The 23,056-nt window shown below is 35.7% G+C and overlaps 3 protein-coding genes across 3 annotated transcripts in view; 2 read left to right on the forward strand and 1 right to left on the reverse strand.

Moving 5' to 3' along the window:
- Positions 1-23,056, reverse strand: part of LOC148945166 (pseudouridylate synthase 1 homolog) — a 380,996-nt gene that overhangs the window by 148,028 nt on the left and 209,912 nt on the right. The gene's annotated exons all lie outside the window — the stretch shown is intronic.
- On the forward strand, positions 1,330-12,837 carry LOC148945168 (meiosis regulator and mRNA stability factor 1-like). The gene is made up of 3 exons (XM_089099434.1): positions 1,330-1,491; positions 7,955-8,115; positions 12,717-12,837. The coding sequence occupies exons 1-3, from the start codon at positions 1,330-1,332 to the stop codon at positions 12,796-12,798; spliced, it is 405 nt and encodes a 134-aa protein (XP_088955560.1). The 3' UTR covers positions 12,799-12,837.
- The window catches only part of LOC148945169 (THO complex subunit 2-like), a 27,459-nt gene continuing 17,634 nt past the window's right edge, over positions 13,232-23,056 (forward strand). The window contains exon 1 of the mRNA XM_089099439.1: positions 13,232-13,297. Coding sequence (XP_088955565.1) covers positions 13,232-13,297 — 66 coding nt within the window. The remainder of the gene's footprint in view (positions 13,298-23,056) is intronic.

Here is a 23,056-nt window from a genome sequence, read left to right on the forward strand (position 1 = left end):
TCACACTGTATTGGCTTAGCCTTGTACTCTTTGTAGGGCTTTATCTGGCCAAATAGGGATATAGGTTCACTGAAGTTCTCTAGGGTGGAGTCCAGGGTGAAAAGGTAGGATTTAGATGTGTATATGCCATCGTTGTTGGGTTTTCCAAGTCTGGTGACTTTTGATACTGATATTTTTTTGCCTTTGCAGTTCATAAGGCCATCCTTTAAGTCAGTTTCAGGAAAACCATTAGGGATATTGTATATGACAATTTTTGTTTGGGCAGGGGGAGGGCAAATCCATTGCTTTGAATCGACCTTATTGCCTCCAAAGAAGTTAAGTGACAAAAAAGATGTTTTTGCATTTTCAAAGCCTGCTTGAATAAATATTAAGATTTAACCATCTCTGTTGATATTGAGGTTGAAATTAATTTTAATGATTTTGAAGAGTTCAAGTCTAATTGTTTGGATGTTTTTTATTTGGAACAAGGTTTCAGGAGAGGTAGGAAGAATGTGGATGAAGTGCTCTTCTTCCAAAAAAGATGGGGGTGTAGTAGAAACTGTCTTTAATGGGGAGAAACTGGTGTACCGTTTTCTCTTGGATCTTTTAGGAGTGACTGTTTTGAAGCCATCATCATGGAGATTTGAGTCCTCAGAGTGGACAGTGACCATGGTTTCATTGGAGTCTGAGTCCTCAGAAAGGTCACTTGGTAATGGGGAGATGGTGACTAGCATTTGGTAATTAATATCTCCCTTCTCAGGGGGTAATTTCATTGGGATCATGGTTGAGATAAATTCCCCACTTTATATAAATAAAAATAATCAAGAAAACTTCACTTGATAGTCCTGTTTTCACAAAATTTTCGAATTCTCTAACACAATTATTTTTAATATTCTTCTTTTTTTCTGACTTGAATTTATCAAGTATTTTGGGCAATAGGTTGCATCAAGACTGGGCTGGGTAATTGTAGACAGAGAAAAGCCAAGACAGATAGTCCAAGGCACGTCTGCGGGGAAAGAAGACACGGGAGTGGGGGATTCATGGTCGACACGAGCTGGTCTTCTAAAATGTCAGACATTTTATTACAAAACAGAATGTTTCTGATATAACAGAAACATGTCTGTAATGTCAGAAAGTGTTTCTTAGCGTTAGCTAAGGTGTAGGGACACTTTCTGACATTTAGTTTTTGGAAAGGCTATTTTAGTTAATTTTGAAGCCTCATCTTCAACTTCTTTTAATTTTGAAACCCTGGCCTCAGCTCCACCAGCTTCAATCACAACAGAGAGACAAAAGAGGGCAAATGAATCTCCAAATACAATTAAAAAAGAGAAAATTAATGAGTAGGCTGAAATGCCGAAGAATGTCAATGAGATGGATACAAAATTTTCCAAATTACAGGAAGCTTGTTTAGAAAATCTTAACAGAATGAAAAATGACCTAAAACAAATGCATGAGCAAGGCAACCAATTTTTAAGAGTATTTCGAGCCTTTTGTCAGCACAAAGAATCTAAAGTAACAAGAAAAGAAACCATCACAAATCTTCTTCAGATTCAGAATAATTTTTTATGTTCTTGGTGTGGTTAGAATTTAGTTTAGCGTATTTTTTAGTTGCATTTATATAAATTTATCAAAAATTAGTGTGGAAAAATTTACACTACCACCTCCTAAATAATGAGCCTTGAGTTTGGGGGAAGTGGGATTTCAAAAAAAACGGCCCATAACAGAATGTCTTCTTAAGTTGATTTCGATTTTTTTAGTGCTCTATCAATGACTAGTTTTAAAATATTTAAAAAGCATCTAAAGTATATTTTTGGAAAAATTTGAGTGTTATGGGACGGGAGAGCTAGAAAACAATGTCCCGTCAGAATATTTGTCCTCCGAAGTCAATTCTGAAGTTTTTAGCACTCTATCTATTAATGCTTTAGAAATATTTTAATAGCTTCTAAAGTAGAATTTTAGAAAATTTTGAGTTTGGGGGGAAGGGGGATTTTAAAAACATCTTCCCGTGATATAACGTGTCCTCTGAAGTCGATTCTGATATTTTTAGCACTCTATGTCTTAGCGCTTTAGAAATATTTAAAAAACTTCTAGAGTAAAATTTTGAGTTTGGGGGGAAGGGGGATTTCAAAAACATCCTCCCATAACATAATTTGTCCTCTGATGTCGATTCTGATATTTGTAGCGCTCTATCTATTAGTGCTTTGGAAATATTTTAAAAGCTTCTAAAGTAGAATTTTAAAAAATTTTGAGTTTGGGGGGAAGGGTGATTCCAAAAAACTCTTCCCGTGATATAACGTGTCCTCTGAAGTGTGTGTGTGTTTGTGTATGTGTATGTTTGTGTGTGTGTATGATATTATGGGAAGATGTTTTTAAAATCCCCCGTCCCCCCAAACTCAAAATTTTCTAAAATTCTACTTTAGAAGCTTTTAAAATATTTCTAAAGCACTAATAGATAGAGTGCAAAAAACATCAGAATCGACTTCAGAGGACAAATATTGTTACGGGAAGATGTTTTTGAAATCCCCCTTCCCCCCAAACTCAAAATTTTCCAAAATTCTACTTTAGAAGCTGTTTAAATATTTCCAAATCACAAATAGATAGATTGCTAAAAACATCGGAAGAGACTAGAGAGAAAACATATTGTTTCATAATTAGGATTGTTAAATCCCCCTTTCCCCCAACATCAAAATGTTAAAAAAGTAAAACGTATAATCTGTAATTATAAAAAAAATGACCTGATCGCAATGGCGGGAACAACAAAAAGCTCGACGTATAAGGAAAACGAATGTGATGGGACGATGTTTTTGTAATCCCCCTCCCCCAAACTCAGAATTTTCCAAAATTTTACTTTTGAAGTTTTTTTTAAATATTTCTAAATCGCTAAGACATAGAGCGCTACAAACATCAGAATCAACTGTAGAGGATAAATTATGTTATGGGAAGATGTTTTTGAAATCCCCTTCCCCCCAAACTCCAAATTTTCTAAAATTCTACTTTAGGAGATTTTTCAATAGTTCTAAAGCGCTAAGACATAGAGCGCTAAAAATATCAGAATCGACTTCAGAGGACAAGGTATATCATGAGAAGAGGTTTTTAAAATCCCCCTTCTCCCAAAACTCAAAATTTTCCAAAATTATAATTTAGAAGCTTTTTAAATCTTTCCAAAGCTCTGATACATAGAGAGCTAAAAACATCAGGATCGACTTCAGAGGACAAATATTGTTAGGGGAAGATGTTTTTGAAATCCCCCTTCCCCCCAAACTCAAAATTTTCTAAAATTCTACTTTAGGAGCTTTTTAAATATTTCTAAAGTGCTAAGACATAGAGTGCTAAAAACATCAGAATCGACTTCAGAGGACACGTTATATCACGGGAAGAGGTTTTTAAAATCCTCCTTCCCCCCAAACTCAAAATTTTCCAAAATTCTAATTTAGAAGCTTTTAAAATATTTATAAAGCAAAAATACATAGAGTGATAAAAACATCAGAATTGACTTCAGAGGAAAAATTTTGTTACGGGAAGATGTTTTTGAAATCCCCCTTCCCCCCAAACTCAAAATTTTCTAACATTCTACTTTAGGAGCTTTTTAAATATTTCTAAAGCCCTAAGACATAGAGCACTAAAAACATCAGAATCAACTTCAGAGGACACGTTATATCACGGGAAGAGGTTTTTAAAATCCCCCTTCCCCCAAACTCAAAATTTTACTTTCGAAGCTTTTTTACATATTTCTAAAGCGCTAAGACATAGAGTACTACAAACATCAGAATCGACTTTAGAGGACAATTTATATTACGGGAAGAGGTTTATGAAATCCTTCTTCCCCCCAAACTCAAAATTTAAAAAAATTATAATTTAGAAGATTTTAAAATATTTACAAAGCACTAATAGATAGAGTGCTAAAAACTTCAGAATCAACTATGATATCTACATCCGTTAAGAAATAACTATTTCAAATGCAGGCAAAATACATACTAAGTTGACCTATCTTTCCAATATATTTATAAACTAATTCACTGTTATCTTTGTTCGACTATTCCCGCCATTTAACAATGAAACAATTAATTAAAGCCGCAATAGATATTATGAGTTACAGCTTCAGTCTTTAAATGACAATTACTGAGATATGTCTTGCAATTTTTGTGAAATAAATTTCTGTGGTGGTATTGTTCAATTTTCTACTGTTGAGGCAGTCTTAGAGTTGTATTATAACCATGGCATGTTATTGAGAAGCAGGAATTGGGATATTTGCGGCCAGATTTGCGTAAAATATAAAAATTCGTTCCATTCCCAGAAGTCTAGGCTTAAACCTATCCGAGGTGGGCATGAATATTCTCAGGTAAAGTGTAATTTTTCAAAATCGATCTATGACAAAACATGGATGGCTCGTTCACACCTTTCTGAGCTAGAAAATTTCCGTTTTTTGAGGATTTGGCTTCAAATACCGCCTCCAAGGAAGGATTTCATGATCAACAATGTTACTTGTTGTAAACAAACCTTTGTGGATTGGAGCCAGTTCTGCAGAGAGGTTTGTATGTACATATGTCATTCAAACTTTGATCCTTTGGGAGGAGAAGGAGTCATTGTTGAGATAGAAGCCCAATTTGGGAAGCGTAAATATAATAGTGGTCGGATTGTCAAGGGTAAATGGGTATTTGGTGGAATTGAGCGAGGAACTGGTAATTCATTCATGGTTTCTGTGCCGGATAGAAGTAGTGCCACGTTGTTGGGAATTATCCAAAACCAAATCCTGCCAGGGACAACAATTATCAGCGACTGTTGGAGGGCCTACGATAGCCCTGGCTAGCCAGAGCTATCAGCATTTACGTGTCAACCACAGCATAAATTTTGTTGACCCTGCAACAGGTGCTCACACACAAAACATCAAAAGACACTGGTGTGAAGTTTAAGAAAACATACCCAGATATGGCAGAAGACAAGAACATATGGACAGATATCTGGCAGAGTACTATTTAAAAAAAAAATAAAAAAAATATTCAATATCCTTGAGAATGCACCATTTCATGAAATATATATTAGAGCTTTATAACCCCAGCTAATTTGTTTTTTTATGGGTATTATTTACTAATTCATGTTTAAAACGTTGTAACAGAAAATTTGGCAATTTGCGGTATCTAACCCCATTTGTTCTTAAAGCAATTCAAATGTTTTTTTCCAAATAGTTTAGTGTAGCAATCTTCATTCTTGAAGCTACGAGACGTTATTAAAGTGTAAATAGGGAGGGGGAGAGAGGGGGCAGAAGTAAATATTTGACTATAGATTATTCGGTACTTGTGCATTATAAATAACCCAACAATATACACTAAAGAATTTAAGTTTGTTTACTTTTAATTAAATAAAAAAAAATAGGATGAATATATTATGTTTTATATACAAAGTCGGGCTTTTTAGTTGCACTTGCGGGCGTGGGGGGTATAGCAGAGTATAGAATAAATATATAACCAAATCCAGGTACCCTTGCCTCTCCCTAAACCCAAAAAAAACAACAGTCTAAATATTGTAAACGCGATGAGAAATCAGGCTTCGTGATCCATTTGTCTAAAAAATACCCATTTGTCTGGTAGCGGTGGGTTATTTATAATGCACAAGTACCGAATAATCTATATTCATTTTGATTATTTTTTTGGAAACCCCTTAACATTTTGAGTTGGGTAACCACATAAAACATTCAAATAGCTTAATCCTATAATTTTGAAAAATATGGCTTTTCTTTTTTACATCTGTCAATTAAAATATATAAAAAATGCTGGACCTTATATAAAAAAATCCTTTCGATGGTACAATGCTTATCTGAAAGGGGATTTGATATCGGGGGGAGGGGGTGGGCGGGGGCGGTGGTCAGAAAACTGCTCGTGGTGCCCCTGATTCTACTAATCTAAGCTGACCATTTCGTTGCAACGTGTTGCACCAGAATAATGCTCTAAAATCTGGTTGATAAATTGCCTGTCTAACAAATTTGTTTGAGTTTCGTAAAAGGGGGAAACAACCCCTACATCACTTTCAGATTTTAATGACATTTTTAATGATTCTGATTTTCCTGGGCTTAAAAAAGATAATACCCCATGATCTTGACTTTCATCAATTTAATTAGCAGTCTAGTTTATCCCTTTGGTTAACACATATTTTGTTGATGAGTTTCTAAAAGTTTTATGCCCCCCCCCCTCCCAAAAAAAAGTCCTGGATATGACCTCGAGGATTATATATCAATTTCCGCCTCCATCCTCCCGTTGTCTCTCCCTTAGTACTTATTATGGATACTTTCGTATTATATGGTATATGCTTGAGAAATTGTATTGCAAAGATCAGAAAATAACCGGTTTTCATGGTCTTTATACCAGGCAATTTAGCTTCGGCTCTGGTGGAAAACTACATTGTAGCTATATTTTAACTAAACATTTAGTTGGTATTTTGGTTCGGTTAGATTGCATATTTAAGATGATGCGGCTTGGCGCCCCTCTGCTTCCATAATTCTTTCTTGCAGTTTCCATAATTTTGGTACTAAACTATTATAGTTTCATCATATTTGTTTTATTTCATTAACATTCACCAAACTTCTCTTCTCGAGTGTGTTCCGTATAATACGGAAGTACCTAATTATGTATTTATGCGAAGATTCTTTCAAAATATCAGCTGAAACACATGGGTCGTTAAGCTAGAATAAGAATTTCCTAAAAGACACTGCAGTTGGTAACAAATCCTTCAGTTGAAAATGCTTCAAAAGCAGGCTACACCTTAGAAAGAGGACTGGAACTTTCAATGTCCAACTGAATGACCCCCCTCCAAAGTTTATTCAACCATCCCTTACACATGAAGTGTCTTTGGGAAAAAATAAATGAGCAAATATTAATTCTTTGAACCCTTAGGGGTTATCACTATAGGTAAATGCTATACGATTGCCTCCAGAATTAAACAGGAGAGTAAAAATTTCAGTTTCTCTTCCAATGAAGATCCGGAATTATTCAAGGGCAAAATAGGGGGAATCCGATCAATGGCGTGGCAGGTTATTTGGTTTGGGACGTGGGTCAGTGGTGTGATTCTGCAAGCTCAGCCAGAGTCAACCCAGCTCTAAATGGGTAGCCTACGTGGAGAAATCTGGGGAAGGATGGGCGAAAAGGACCCTGGCTGAAGGACCACGAAATGGAGATAAAGCACTGCCGATTTGGACCTTGAGGGTCTAGTGCCGTCATACTTACTGACTAATACATTCTGTCACCCGTCACTTGTCTTTGTGGCTATGAAACCGTTTTTTCCAGATCTTACATTCAGATCAAAAACTAGAGTTTGTTCTGGCTAATTAACAAAAACCGAGAATTCTTGCCCAATTTTGTTAGTCTTTCATTTAGTCAAGCTTTGTTTTCTGGTTTGTTTGATTCAGTCTTTCTTCTGCTCTGGCAGAGTTACTTGAAAAAATTAGTTTTATTCTTTTTTTTAGCACTGAAGACGGCTGGGCAGAAGTCCCCTATACACAAAGAAAATCAATAAATAATATTCAAAACTGTTTTGTCTACCTGTTAAAGAGAGATTATTTATGCACAGTATAACATGGTTTGAAGCTGTGAAAATTTCAAGGCGTCGTAACCTATGTCAGTAAAATATTTAAGATACCGTTAAATACGTAAAATACCGATAAAACACGTAAAATACCGGTAAAATACATAAAATAGGTAAAATACCAATTTTAAGGAGGTCCGTAAAATAACGGTAAAATATGTAAAATACCCAATTTTACCGTGACCAATTTTACCAGTTAGGCAGTTACAATACTGCATATGTGACATGATCTAGATTTGACAAATCATGGTTGTTAGATTTCTATGTGGTATTTGTCCGCGAACGTGTGAGCATCGAAATGCCAGGCAAATGCTATGGAGATAGGATAAATGATATTAAAGAACTACCAGTGAGATAAACGAACCTTTGTCTTTTCTAAAAAAAAAAAAAAAAAATTTTTCAGGTGTCGGTTGTACACGTCGACGCGATATCCAAGAACGCTGCCGATGATAAACTGCAACAACTTATCCGTCGATGTGGTGATTTGCATGGTGAAAAAGCTAAAATTATAGTTATTACGGGTGATGTAAATTTCTCCCCTGACCTTATGGATTTAAAGAATAGGTAGGAGATACGAATTAAAAGTGCCATTTGGACTAGGATAAGCTTCAAGGGAGATTCATATTTTCTGATTAAATAGCGGGATAGCCTTTGTAAATGAATAGTCTATTCTGGGCTATAATATCTTTTCAAAAAACTGTAAAATATGGTCTTAAAATTAGAAACAAATAAGTATAACTACAAAACTGAAGAAACTATGTGAATAATGCTCGACAATAAACAATAGGCTAGATAAAAATATTCTATTACAAATCGCTATGGAGAATCCTAGAAATTTGTGATATTCATTCTATTTGTCGCTTTCGAAATATCGAGACATTTTACTTCAAAATCAAGACACATATTTTAGAAATGACTTTCTAAACCCAAAAATATACGTTTGCTAAATTTGACCCCCCCCCCCCCCTGTTTGTATTCACAAGTACGGTCTTAACTATCTCATTATTAAAGATTTAGAAGATGGCTAACAAAAAGAAAACGTGCAATATCTGAAATTGAACAAAAGCTAAGTGAAGTTCTTCTATTTTGGGGGGGGTGGACAAATTTGAACTTTATGAACCTTTTCTTTTGAATTTTAGAAATTTGTTGTACGTAAGCCTTCTCTTCATCATAATTTTACAGGTATCCTCAACTTGCTAAAATCTTGAAAGTCATTGTAAAAAAAGGGAAGAGCAGTATTAAAAACTAAAAGGACAAAGTAATATAAGAAGTCGGTTTTTGAAAGAAAAAGAAATTTAATATACTGAATAAATGAAACCTAATAGGACAGAAACCAAGTGAAAAATCTTGTCAAATTTTCAAAAACATGAATTACCATTATTGGACAGATTGTCTTTTCATTAAGTTTCCTTCACATTGAAAACGTAAGACTTTACGTTACGTTTAGTCCTAAGGTTGTTACGTTTCATCTTACGGGTCTTACGTTTATGTTCCTTCACATCGAAAGTCTTCCCTTCACACTGCAACGTCAATTTTTAGCGCGACCCCTGCAAAAAAGTGGTTTCCCTTGTTGTGTAAGGAAGGGGGCTGTGATTTCCTTTTTCTAGGTTTTTGACCATACTAACTCCATCAGTATACTTTTCATTTTGATCTGATGCCATTTTAGAGGGGCTTCAGGCTTTTTTTTTAACCTCTTGAAGTGAACACTGGCAAAGGGAAAGGACACTGCATGGCAGTTTCCAAATTTCTCTAAATCTGTTTTTTTTTTCTTTAGTTTCAGCTTCATGGCAGGCATGTCTTCTTACACATTTTTAATGGATTTATGTTAAAAAGTGTCTCTTCATTGTTTTTCACCATATTCCATAGAATTAAGACACCTAATTATAGCTATTAGATTTTTTTTTTCAAAGAAATCTAGAACCAGTTACTACATTTCAAAACAAAGCCATAGAAATGTCAAAAGTATTTTCCTTATATCACGTTTTTACTCTGGTACTAGTGTTATTATTATTAATTATTCATATTGCTGGAATATTTATTTTTTTTAGACCTACTAGACATTTTTTCATATAATTTAATGCTTACCTTAAATAGAGAAAAAAGCTTTATTAAGTTCGTCTATAAAACTAAAAATACACTGAATGATTAAAGTATTTTTTAACTGCCTTCATGATCTCCATCTGCAACTCTAATTTTGAGTCATCCGGTTCTTTATTCAGATGAGATAACAGTAATTGTAGAAAGTACTACTCCAGATCATGCTGTTCATTGCTGTTTTTTTGTCAATTGCTTGCTGTTCCTTCAGGTCTGTTTGATCTCTAGACCCTGTCTTTGTTCTATTATGAGTTTTATTTTGGCTTGTTGGTGCATATATTTGTTGACTACTAGAAGCTTGGGAACTTTGGATATCTGTTTGATTGTTAATGAGAATTTCTTCACTAAGGGTAATAAAATCAGCATCATTCACTTCAGCATAGTTATATTGTGGGCACCCCCTGCACACCCTGAATAAATCTCCACTGATATATTCTCATCTTGAACAGTGTTCCCTTTTGTCTTATGGTTCCTTTCAATTATATGTTCAGAAAGTAAGTTCATTCTTTGTACAAACTTTTGGTCTTCTGGCTTTAAGCTTATACTAGCACCAGATTCACTTGTAGATCTCCCTTTTTTTCTTTAGGTAGACATAGTGGTCTCTCAGGCTCTCAAGCTCCCTTCTTTCCATAAGCTCATTAACTAGAAAAAAAAACAATGATTACTAAATTTTTCAATTTTTAAACTTTAAACATACTCATTTTATAGCCCAATTTTATTGCAGCTTATTCATAAAATATATTGTGGAGATTTAGTTAATTTTTCTCCTCAATAGCACGAACTCCATAGCTAATTAATTCTATGGAGCAACAAAAAAAGAATTTTTGAACCACAGAAAGTCAAGGATCACTTAGAAAAGAAGTAAAATTTACTGTGCCTTAAATCACATTTATTGAAACAAGTACTTTGCCTACACCCAATTATACAACATTTCTTAGGGTACTAACTGAATTAATATCATTTCTTTACTACTATAATACCTCAATGCACAAATACTCAATAGACTCTACTGTATTTCCATTTGCTTATCAAAGTTGAGTGTCAATTAAAACATGTTGGTGATGGGCCAAAATACCATGCATATTCAGTGTCCTGATTTGAATCTTTAAAATACAATACAATTTGTTGTGTTTGTATCAAATTTTAAGGTTTCTTTGGGTCCAACTAATGTTAGTCAAAAACAACTTTTACTTGAAGACCATATCCATACTCAAGTGTTTGGGGAAATGATGACATTGTATTTACTATTCTCTTTTTTTTCTTTATTTCAAAGTTCATGTTTTTCTATGACGTTTTCCTTCCTTTCTGACAAAGTTCTTAAAGATCACACATTACATGGATATAATGACCAAATATTATTTCCAACTATGTCATTCAAATATTTTTACTAAATGGTTTTATCCTTCATTTAAATTCTTAATAATGTTTGGTAGCTGATATATCTATCTGTGTCAATAAATCCATACAAATATATTTCAACACCACTGTAAATATTGCTGTAGCCTACTGTGAATATGCTGTCTGTTGTGAATTCCATAAATATAATTTTCACATGTTGGAAATGTAAATAAAGTGTTGGTGAAAAAAAATAATTTAAAATATATAGCCTATTGCCTATGTTATAAACAAAAGTTTGCAAATCATTGATGCTTGTAATATTTTTGTACTTATTCCAATAAAAACTTAGGTAATATTGTATTTTTATCATTTTGAGAAAAAACAAATAGCCTTAAATAGACCATAGTGAACCCAATCATGGGGAATGGCAATGCAATACAAGGTAGCATTACAGATCAGCAGCTTTTTTGAAGAAAATTGCTTAATAAACTTAAAGATATACCATTAGATTCCTTTTTTTATACTCTTTTCCTTTATCACATATGTTTGTGACTTCCCTAATGGTCCTGGATATATCCCTAAGATAGCCTATATAAAACTTCTAAATTGCCAAAGAAATTAACTTAGTCTTTATTTTTTCTCAATGATCCTAAATCTTTTTCATTATAGAGGATGTTGAGAAGCTAGATCAAACTATTCATTTAAATGTACCAAAGTAGGTTAGATCCTAATCTAAATTTATTCTTGCTTCAACCTCATAAAGAATATTTTAAATTCTGAGTTGAGTTACAAAAATAATGTCCTAAATATCATTTTAAATGATTAACTGCACCACAAAAGGTTTTATTTTAACCTCAAACCCAAAAAGAATTAAAAAAAACTAGCAATATTTATCAAAGTATAGCCTATCCTAGCCTAGGCCCACAAATCAAAACAGTCTATACTTACTACTTTCTTTCCTGCTGATGAAAAACTTGGCTCAGACTTTCCAACGAATTTAGTTTAAATTGCTTGTCCTTGAGAACAGGGTACTTTGAGCTATATAACCTTTTCCAGCTTCTGCAAACTCAAATATTTTCTCATCTAAGTTCCATTTTGCTCAAAGGTAAACGTAAGAAGTTGAAATACTTTCAACTTCTTCCGTCAGACCTCTAGCGTTGCGTTTTGACTAACGGATACGTTAACGTAAGGTCTTACGGAGGGTCATGAGTCTTACGGAAGGCTTACGGAGTTCAGTGTGAAGGGGAGAACGGAAAGCCGAAATTCAATGTGAAGGAACCAATATACAGTTAAAAGAAAAAAACTGCTCTTACGTCCAATAATTCATTTTTGTTGTATTTCAGAATATTTGAAACGATCAATTCAGATTCATTTGTGTAATATGCAATCAATTTTTGTCAATACTTTGTTAGTTTTAGATCATTTTCTTTCCAATGAATAGAAATCAAATTGGTGAACTATTGATTAAATTTTGCCAATTCAAATAGTACTTAAGCAAATTAAAGAAATTGCTTTAAAGTTATCCATTCATGTTCTTAAAGTTTCGGGATACTTGGGGGATCAATTTTCCAAACTTTTAAATGAAAGGAGTATTAATTTTCTACTACATCTATTAAACGACATAACAAATAAACTGACTATCCTAAGGATAAGTGACAATCCTAGTAATTTTCATTTATAAGTCTATAGAGTCAAGCTATTCATGGTTTTGTTTCATTTTTTTTTTATTTCAGGAAGAAATGTCAAATCATCTTGCTTCATAACCGTCACGCCGCTCGGTCCCTGTTGCTTTCTGCATCAGAGTTATTTATTTGAGGAATTTGTACAAAGAGCGGTTACTAATGTTACTGAGGTAGGGATTGATTTGTAATTTATGTTGTAATTTGTTTTGTCTTTACTATTTTTGTTTTTCAGTGTGCAGGAAATAACGCCCAATTCTATTTAATCCATATCGGAGTCTAATCACCTCTTCGTTTGACAATATTTTTACCATATTAATGGCGGGATATTATTTGACAACCTTAGTTTCAAGTGATATCATCGATTTTTTCAATATCAATTTCCAAGGTTGGTGACGAATCATCGAGTAGGCTAATTGATGATACTGTGATTCTTGCCTTAGAAAATAGGGGTTCTAAGGAGAAAAACTGAAAAAGTAAGGTAAGGTAAACGGAAAAATACAAATAGTCGTACTATAACCTTCTTTGACCACTGTAAGGTGTGTAGGGGTTCTCATGGCGATGACTCCATGTCTAAACTCAACCATGAGACCCGAATACCCCTAATTAAGCCTCGAATGAAAGAAATGAACCAAGTGAGAGAGATATCTTGACAAAATCCTAACATCGTAATAAAATAAATACGATAACAGAGGTATGGAAAAAAACTAAGATTTTATTATCAAAGAAGAGAATTTTAGTTAATTGCTATTAGTTATTTCATTATAAATCAAAATTCAACATTTATTATTCACAATCAGAAATCAAACACCAATTCTTGTTCTTGTATCGGCTAGAAGTGAAATTTCTTATTATTAAATAAAAGCAAGCGACGTAACTAATATGGTAAGCTAACATGTTCCTGCTTGAAATAATCTAATAAAATTATTAAAAACATGTGTTCCCCCTTATTTGCCAAACAAACGAAGCTAAATTCAAAGGTTCTAAGAAAAGGTTTGTATATGTTTGCAAATAAGTTTATCGGTTCAACTATACTTTCAAAGGACATTGGCATGAACCGGATTCATAGCAAGTCAGTAATGATCCTAACATTGAAAGGACACTTCTTACACCACGTGGATTTGTTGAAGGAAACGTTTTTCCTTTTTTTTGCAATATTTGACAAAATTTAACAGCCAGCCTACATACAATGTGTTTCAGTTTAATTTAACATGCCCCCAACATTATCTGAAAATTTCTCCTTAATACCCTTAGCGTTAATAGTAGTATTGATAGTAATAGTAGAAGTAGTAGGGTTAGTATACATATCGTACCTTTTGTTCGGTTCAACATCCCCACAGAATGCACTGAAAGATTTAACTTAATAATCTAATGTGTTCCTGAGATATAGTTGTTACGGCATTTTAATAACCTGCAGCCGCATAGCATGTTTCATTTTAGTTCAATATCCTCTTCAACGGTCCCTTAAAGTTTAACTGTAATACCCTTAGCTTGAGTATTACTAGTGGCAGTCGTCGTAGTAGCAGTAGTTGTAGCAGTAGTAGTCGTAGTAGCAGTAGTAGTTGTAGTAGCAATAGTAGTTGTAGTAGTGTGCATATTTTACATTTTACCTATTTCAACATCCCCCGTAAAATGTCCTGAAGTTTTCAATTTAATACCATAGACTATTCCTGGGATACTGCTGGTATGCTCCTTTGACAACCTGCTTGTATAGAATGTGTTTTTATTTAATTTAACATCCGCCTAAACATTCCCTGAAAGATTCAACTTCTTATCCGTAGCCTCAATAGTAATAGTCGTAGCAATAATAGTAATAGTTGCAGAAGTAGCTGCAGCAATAGTAGTAGCAGTAGGAGCAGTATGCACAGAGTGCCTTTTGGTTAGTTCAACGTCCCTCCCGACACGCCTTGAAAGTTTCAACTTAATGCTCTGTGTTTTGATTTACTTCAACACCAGCCAAAATGTTCCCTGAAAGTTTCACCTTAATAGCCTTCAATTCAATAGAAGTAGTAGTCGTAGCAGTCATAATAATAGCAATAGTAGTAATATGCATGTAGTCCCTTTTAGTAAGTTCAACGTCCCCCTCAAAATGCTCTAGCCAATTGATCATTACCTTAAATTTCCAACAAAATATCCACAGTCATTCTTGAGTTTCTCTCTTTTGACAACCTGTATGCACATAACATGTTTTGATTCAGTTCAACACTCCCCTCAACATTTTCTGAAAGCTTCACTTAAATGCACTTGGTCTTTTTGAACACCAAAGGTCAAACATGCCCTTTTTCTCAATAATAAATACTATACATAGACAATAAGCAAATTGTATAACTTACAGCCTTTGCTCTGAGGACTGTGGGCGGGTTGATATCCCCAACATCCCCAGAGACATATTTAGTGGGCCTTTCAACTGTGCTGAACAACATTGCTCTCTCAATATTTTGATTGGATGTGTTTGGAGAATTAATGAGGTTGGGAGGGGGGTTGCTGACCCTCCAGTCACTTTTGACTCTTAAAAAGGGCACTAGAACTATTAATTTCCATTCGAATGAGCTCCTTCAAAAGTTTCTATTATAGCGCTGTGCTGCCTATGATATTGCGTATGTGCCCATTTGAAAACCTGCATGTATAGAGTTTTTTTCGTTTAATTGAAGCTCCCTTTAAATGCTCCCTAAAAGTTTCACCTTAATACCCTTAACCTCAACAATCGTCTTAGTAGTGTACACATATGGCTTTTGGTGAGTTGAAAATCCGCAGCTACATTAGGTTGGAACCCTGAAAGTTCCAACTTGATAATGTAAGCCGTTCCTGAGATACTCCAGTTACACCCTTTTGACAATTTTCATGCTCATAGCTCCTTTTGATTTAGTTCAACATCAGCCTAAATATTTCTTGAAAGCTGCACCTTAATACCCTTAGCTTCAGTAATAGCAATAGTTGTAATAGTAGTAGTAGCAGTAGCATTAGTAGCAGTATGCACAAGGCACCTTTATTTTTTTTTATCAACATCCCCCTCAGCACACGCTGGAAGTTTGAACTTAATACCATAAACCCTTACTGAGGCATTCTTGATACGTCCTCTTAACAGTCTGTATGTGCATAGTGTGTTTTGATTTAGTGGAACACTGTTTCAACATTCCCCAAAATTTTTGCCTTAATACTCTTAGCCATAGGTGTAGTAGTAGCAGAAGCAGTAGTAGTACTAGTGGCAGTAATAGTAGAAGTGGTAGTAGTAGGATGCAAACATGCCCTTTTGGTTAGTTCAACATCCCCCACAACAAGCCCTGTAAGTTTCAACTTCACACGCAAGGTTGTTCTTAATATATTGTTGATCCGCCCTTCTGATAAGCTGCATGCAGACGGCGTGTTATGATCTAGTTCAACTTCCCCTCCGCCATATTCCCTGAAAATTTAACCTTCCTACCCTAAGCCATACTTGTAGTGGTAGTCACAGTAGTAGTAGTAGGAGAACTAGTAGTACTAGTTGCAGGACTAGGAGTATTATTAACAGTAATAGGGCTAGAACTAGAAGCCACAGTAGTGCTAGCATATTGCCTTTTGGTCAGTAGAACATTCCCCCCCCCCCATCAAGCCCTGGAAGTTTCAACTTGATACAATTAGACGTTGCTATGATATTGTCGATATGCCTCTTTCATAGTTTGTGTGTTCATATTCTGTTATAATTTACTTCAACTTCCTCCTCAGCACTTTCTGAAATTTTCATTTGGATGCTTTTGGCATTATTATTAGTTACAATAGAAATAGTAGTAGTAGTAGTAATTGTAGTATTAGTAGTGGCAGTGGTAGTTGTATTAGTAGTAGCATGCACGTATTGCCTTTTGGTCAATTGATTTTCTCCTTTGAGTATTCCCTGAAAGTTCCAACTTAATACCCTAATCCGTTCCTAAGATACGTCCTTTTGGCAATCTACATACACACGGTGTTTTGATTTAGTCCAAATTTCCCCTCAAAATTCTCTTAAATTTTCACCTTTGTACGCTTAGCCTTAGCAGTACTGGTATCATAGTACTAGTGGTTGTAGTAGAAATAGTAGTAGTTTTGTACTAGTAGTAGTTAGAACAGTAGTAGCAGCAATGTGAATAGCAATAGTATCCACATCTTGCCTTTTGGTCAGTTGATGACCCCCCTCATGATGCCCTGGAAGTTACAGCTTCATAAGATAAGCTGTTTCAAAGATATTGCTTATACGCCCTTTTGATAATCTGTATGAGCATAGTATGTTTTTATTTATTTCAACTTTTTCCTCAACATTTCCTAAAATTTTTAGTAGTTTCGAGCTTGGTAGATTATTTGATTTTATTTTTGCTCATTTTTTGTTTAATGGAGTTCTTTACTTTTCTTTGAAAAACTTTTTTTGTGGAAAATTTTTTTTAAATTAATTTCTGTTCGTTTTATAATGACATAGCCTTTTTAGGGGAAAAAAATAACATTTTAAATCCTTTTGTCTTTTTAAGACTTTATAGTTTGGCCTGCTATTTGTATGCTGGAGAAAAATTTTCAGCAATTTTTAACAACATACACAATTTGAAAAATCTGGACACAAATAGTACTGTTTAACTTAGTTTCATACCTCCTCTAGTTGGCCTGAAATGGAAAACTTGGTTCCATTCGCAAAAAAATCTGTTTACTCTCTTTGATAGCTTGGATACACTTACACTATTTTGATTTGGTTAAATTTTAAGAGCAGAAGTAGCCTCGAAAGTTTGAACATAATAACCTCCGTCGTTCTTGGGATACTGTTGAGAAACCTTATTGGGAATTAGCATTATCACAGTGCATTTTGATTTAATCTTAAGGCAACATTTAGTTTTTAAACATAATGGGCAAATAGGAGGGTGGGAGTGGAAGGGGGATTAGTTGCCCTCCAACCACTTTCGAATATCAAAAAGGGCATCAGCCCTTTCTGTTTTCAATCGAATGAGCCCCTTTCGAAGTTCCCAAGACAACTCCTTCGATACGAAGTGCCCTGGTCTAAACAGCAAACACAACAAAAAATACAACTAATCACTTTCGACTATTACAAAGGGCACTAGCCTTTGAATTTCCAATCGAATTAGCCTTTTTTAAGTTTCTACGACAACGCCTTCTATAAAAACCTTATATGGGCCCGGGGCATAACTTAAAACCCTTGCCCTGAGAGTTTTGGGGGAGTGTCCTTCTCAAAAACATATTTTCTATCTGGAAATCAACTAGCCTACGCTAAACAAACTGGCTATCTCAAAATTTTGATGGGATGTGTTTGGGTGAATGAGGGACGGGGCCGGGGGGGGGGCTAGTTGCCCTCCAATCAGTTTCGACTATGAAAATGGGCACTAGCCCTTTGAATTTCCAATCAAATAAGCCCCTTTTGAAATTTCTATGACAACGCCTTAAATACCCCAGGACATAACTCAAAACCCTTGCCCTGAGGGTTGTTGGTTAGTGTCTTCCTCAAAAATATATTTTATATCTGGAAATCAACTACGCTGAACAAAATGGCTCTCTCAAAATTCTGATTGGATTTGTTTTGGGGGAATGATGGGCGTTGGGGGGCTAGTTGCCCTCCAATCACTTTCAACTATTAAAAAGGGCACGTACCCTTTGAATTTCCAATCGAATGAGCCTGTTTTGAAGTTTTTATGTCAGCGCCTTCTATAAAAACCTTATATACCACCAGGGTGTAACTTAAAAACTTTGCCCTGAGGGTTGTGGGGGAGTGTCCTCCTCAAAAACATATTTTCTATCTGGAAATCAGCTACGCTGAACAAAATGGCTATCTCAAAATTTTGATTGGATGTGTTTGGGGGAATAATGGGCGTGGGGGGGGGGCTAGTTGCCCTCCAATCCCTTTCGAATTTTAAAAAGGGCACTAGCCCTTTGAATTTCCAATAGAATGAGCCTGTTTTGAAGTTTTTACGACAGCGCCTTCTATAAAAAACCTTATATGCAACCAGGGCGTAACTTAAAACCTTTGCCCTGAGGGTTGCGGGGGAGTGTCCTCCTCAAAAACATATTTTCTATCTGGAAATCAACTACGCTGAACAAAATGGCTATCTCACAATTTTGATTGGATGTGTTTTGGGGAATGATGGGCGTGGGGGGGGGGGCTAGCTGCCCTCTAATCACTTTCGACTATTAAAAAGGGCAAACGCCCTTTGAATTTCCAATCAAATGATCCTGTTTTGAAGTTTCTATGACAGCGCCTTCTATAAAAAACCTTATGTGCCACCAGGGCGTAACTTAAAACCATTGCCCTGAGGGTTGCGGGGGAGTGTCCTCCTCAAAAACATATTTTCTATCTGGAAATCAGCTACGCTGAACAAAATGGCTATCTCAAAATTTTGATTGGATGTGTTTGGGGGAATAATGGGCGTGGGGGGGGGCTAGTTGCTTTCCAATTACTTTCGACTTTTAAAAAGGGCACTAGCCCTTTGAACTTCCAATAGAATGAGCCTGTTTTGAAGTTTTTACGACAGCGCCTTCTATTAAAAAACGTATATGCCACCAGGGCATAAATTAAAACCTTTGCCCTGAGAGTTTATGGGGAGTTTCCTCCTCAAAAACAGTTTTTCTATCAGGAAATCAACTACGCTGAACAAAATGGCTATCTCACAATTTTGATTGGATGTGTTTTGGGGAATGAGAGGCGTGGGGGGGGGGCTAGCTGCCCTCTAATCACTTTCGACTATTAAAAAGGGCAAACGCCCTTTGAATTTCCAATCAAATGATCCTGTTTTGAAGTTTTTATGACGTCAAAAGATAAAATTGACGTTTAATATGATAAAATAATAAATTATAAAATGACGATTAAGCGTCAATAAAATGAAAAAATGACGTTTAAGCGTCAAAAGGTATTGGTGGGTAACCAACTCCCCCCCCCCCCCCTAAACCCTATTTTCCCAAATACATCCAATAAAAGTTGTTAAATAGCTACTTTGTTAAAAATAGTTCAAAGATCATATAACAAAAATTCCGGTGTTGACACAACCCACCAGGGCCCGGGGACAGGCGTTGTAAGTTATGCCTTGGGAGCATATATTGGTCTTATGGAAGGGACGTTCGTATAAACTACAAAGGGGATCATTTGATTAGAAATTGAAAGTTCTAGTTCACTTTTTAAGAGCCAAAAGAGATTGGAGGGCACCTATTCCCCTCCCCTCTACGCCCTTTTTTCCTCAAGTCCATCCGATAAGAACTTAGAGATTGCTTTTTTTTTTTTTTAATAGTTCAAAGACCATATAACGAGAACTCAGGGGTCAACACAGGGCCTGCGGGCAGGCGTTGTAAGTTATGCGCTTGGGAAATATATGGTTCTTATTGAAGGAATGCTCGTAAAAACTTCAGAGATGGCTCATTTGATTGGAAATTGAAAGTTCTAGTTAAGATTCTTAAAGTCAAAAGAGATTGGAGGGCAACTAGCCCCCTCACGTCCCTTTTTCCCCAAATGTATCCAATAAAAATTTTGGGAGAGGTATTAAGTTAAAAATTTGTAAAAAGTCAGACAAAAAAAACTCCGGTGTCGTCACAACCCCCCAGGGCCCGGGGGCAGGACTTGTAATTCATGCCCTAGGGCATATATTGTTCGTATGAAAGGAATGCTTGTATAAACTTCAGAGAGGGCTCATTTGATTGGATATTGAAAATTCGAGCTCACTTTTTAATAGTCAAAAGAGATCCGAAGGCAGCTATCCCCCAACCCATCTGATGAAAATTTTGAGATATCAAAATTAGTTCAAAATAAAGTTCAGTTAAAAATGGTTCAAAGGTCAGGTAAGAAAAAATTCCGTGTCAATAGAACCCCCCAGGGCACAGGGGAAGGCGTTTTAAGTTATGCCTTAAGGGCATTTATGGTTCTTATGAAAGGGATGCTCGTATAAACTTCAGAGAGGGCTCATTTGATTGGAAATTGAAAGTTCTAGTTCACTTTTTAAGAGTCAAGAGAGTTAAACTAGCCCCCCTTGGTCTTTTTTCCCCAAACCTGTCCCCTACAAATTTTGAGATAGCCAGTGTTTTGGATTTTTTTTTATTTAGATAACAAAAACACCCCCCAGAACCCGCGGGATAGGCGTTGTAAGTGTTGTCCTGGGGTCGTATATGGTTCTTATGAAAGGGATGCTCGTATAAACTTCAGAGGGGGCTCATTGGATTGGAAATTGAAAGTTCTAGTTCAATTTTGAAGATCCAAAAGATATCCGAGGGCAACTAGCCCCTCCCCCCTCCTCCCACACACACACTCTTTTTACCCCAAGCCCATCCGATAAAATTTTTAGAATAGCCATTTCATTAAAAATAGTTCAAAGGTCAGATAAGAAATATTCCTGTGTCAACGCAACCCCCCAGGGCCCAGAGGCAGGCGTTATGAGTAATGCTCTAGGGGCATATATAGTTCTTATGGAAGGTATGCTCGTATAAACTTCGGAGAGGGCTCATTTGATTTGAAATTGAAAGTTCTTGTTCACTCTTTGCGAATCAAAATAGATCGGAGGGCAACTACCCCTCCCCCCTCCTCCACGCCCTGAATGCATCATATAAAAATTTTGAGATGGACATTTTGTTAAAAATAGTTCAAAGTTATAATAACAAAAAACTCTGGTGTCAACACAGCTCACCCGGGCCCGGGGATAGGCGTTGTAAGTTATGCCCTGGGGACATATATGACTTTATGGAAAGGATGCTCGTATAAAATTCCTAGAGGGCTCATTTCATTGGAAATTGAAAGTTGCAATTCACTTTTTAAGAGTCAAAAATGATTGCAGGGCAACTAGCCTCTCCCCACACTCCATTTATTTTTTTCCCAGAGGCACTCCATATAGAAGATGTCGTCGTAGAAACTTCAAAGGGGGCTCATTTGATTGAAAATCGAGAGTACTAGTGTCCTTTTGAAGAGTCAAAAGTCCTTTTTCTCCAAATGCATCTGATAAAAATTTGAGGTAGGCATTTTGTTAAAAATAGTTGAAAGATCGTGTAACAAAAACACCTTTACGTATGGTCATTTCATTAAAAATAGTTCAGAGATTAGATAAGAAAAACTCCTGTGTCAAAAGCCCCCCTCCTCCCCCCAGGGCCGGGGAAGGCGTTGTAAATATTGCTCGGGGGGCCTATATGGTTCTTATGGAAGGTATGCTCGTATTAACTTCAGAGAGGGCTCATTTGAATGGAAATTAAAAGTTCTAGTTCATTTTCTCAGAGTGAAAAAGATCAGAGAGCAATTACCCCCTCCTGTCCTCAACACCTTTGGGCGTATCAAAAGGATAAATCCATCCGATAAAAATTTCAGGTGACTATTTTGTTAAAAATAATTCAACCATCAGATATTAAAAACTCCAGGGTCGACACAACCCCCAAGGGCCCAGGGATAGGCATTGTAAGTTATACTCTGGGGATATATATATGGTTCTTATATAACGGATACTCGTATAAACTTCAGAGAAAACTCATTTGATTGATGAAAGTTCTAGTTCACTTTTAAAGAATCAAAAGAGACCGAAGCTTAATCTAGTCCCCCCACGTCCTTTATCCCCAAACATCGTAAAAAATACGTATTTCTGCAAAGGCTAAACAAATTTACATGGATAATTAATGTTCCGCTGATGAAATTATTTTCAATCGGTCAAAAAAACTAAATTGACTCAATCTAGCAACAACCATTCTCAGGTTTTGCTGCCTTTCATTAGGAGGCACAGATGAGCAAATGTGTCTTTCCGCAAAAACTTGAGCGACTATGCTATTTGGGAGGGATGAGCTTGAAAAGTAGACAGTGTAATAATAAGAGAGCAGGTTAATCAAAGAGGATTATGCACAGTGAAATTTTATTCTATTAAGAGGGAGGGAATAAAAAGAGTGACATCCGTGACAAGGGTTACCCTCATATGCCACATATAATAAAAGTTCGGCGGTGGAGATACCTTGACCACGTATGGAAAATCTCTGGCCACCGAATGCAGTTCGTCTCCGGCAACCATCGGGTACGCTCCGCAAAAACATATTGAGACACACCTCACAAATTGGATTTGCTATAAAAATCTTGACTGAATAACTATCCATTCCTGAGAACTGCAAATACATTCTTTTGACCATTTGGAAACACATTTGTATTGTGATTCAACTAAACGCCCTTTTGAAGCCGTTGACCCTAATTATCGAGTAAATATACTATTTTTAAACTATTATCTATTCTTTTAACTCATAGAATGACGCCTTGCCATAATTACTAGTTAAATGTCCCTTTATGTTCCTCCTAGCTTGTTCTTTTTTTTTCGTAATAATCTTTCACGTTCGAATGAAACAGGCATCCATTTGGGCATTTTAACGCCCATTCTTTACGGAGGATCGAATGTTAATTTGGTTCACTCTGTTTTAGGGTTGTTTTTAAGTTTTAGCTCTGTTCTTTGTTTATT

The sequence above is a fragment of the Artemia sp. Qi Xiang Cuo genome, chromosome 13 (genome assembly GCF_049724085.1).
Source record: "Artemia sp. Qi Xiang Cuo chromosome 13, ASM4972408v1, whole genome shotgun sequence".
NCBI lineage: Eukaryota > Metazoa > Arthropoda > Branchiopoda > Anostraca > Artemiidae > Artemia > Artemia sp. Qi Xiang Cuo.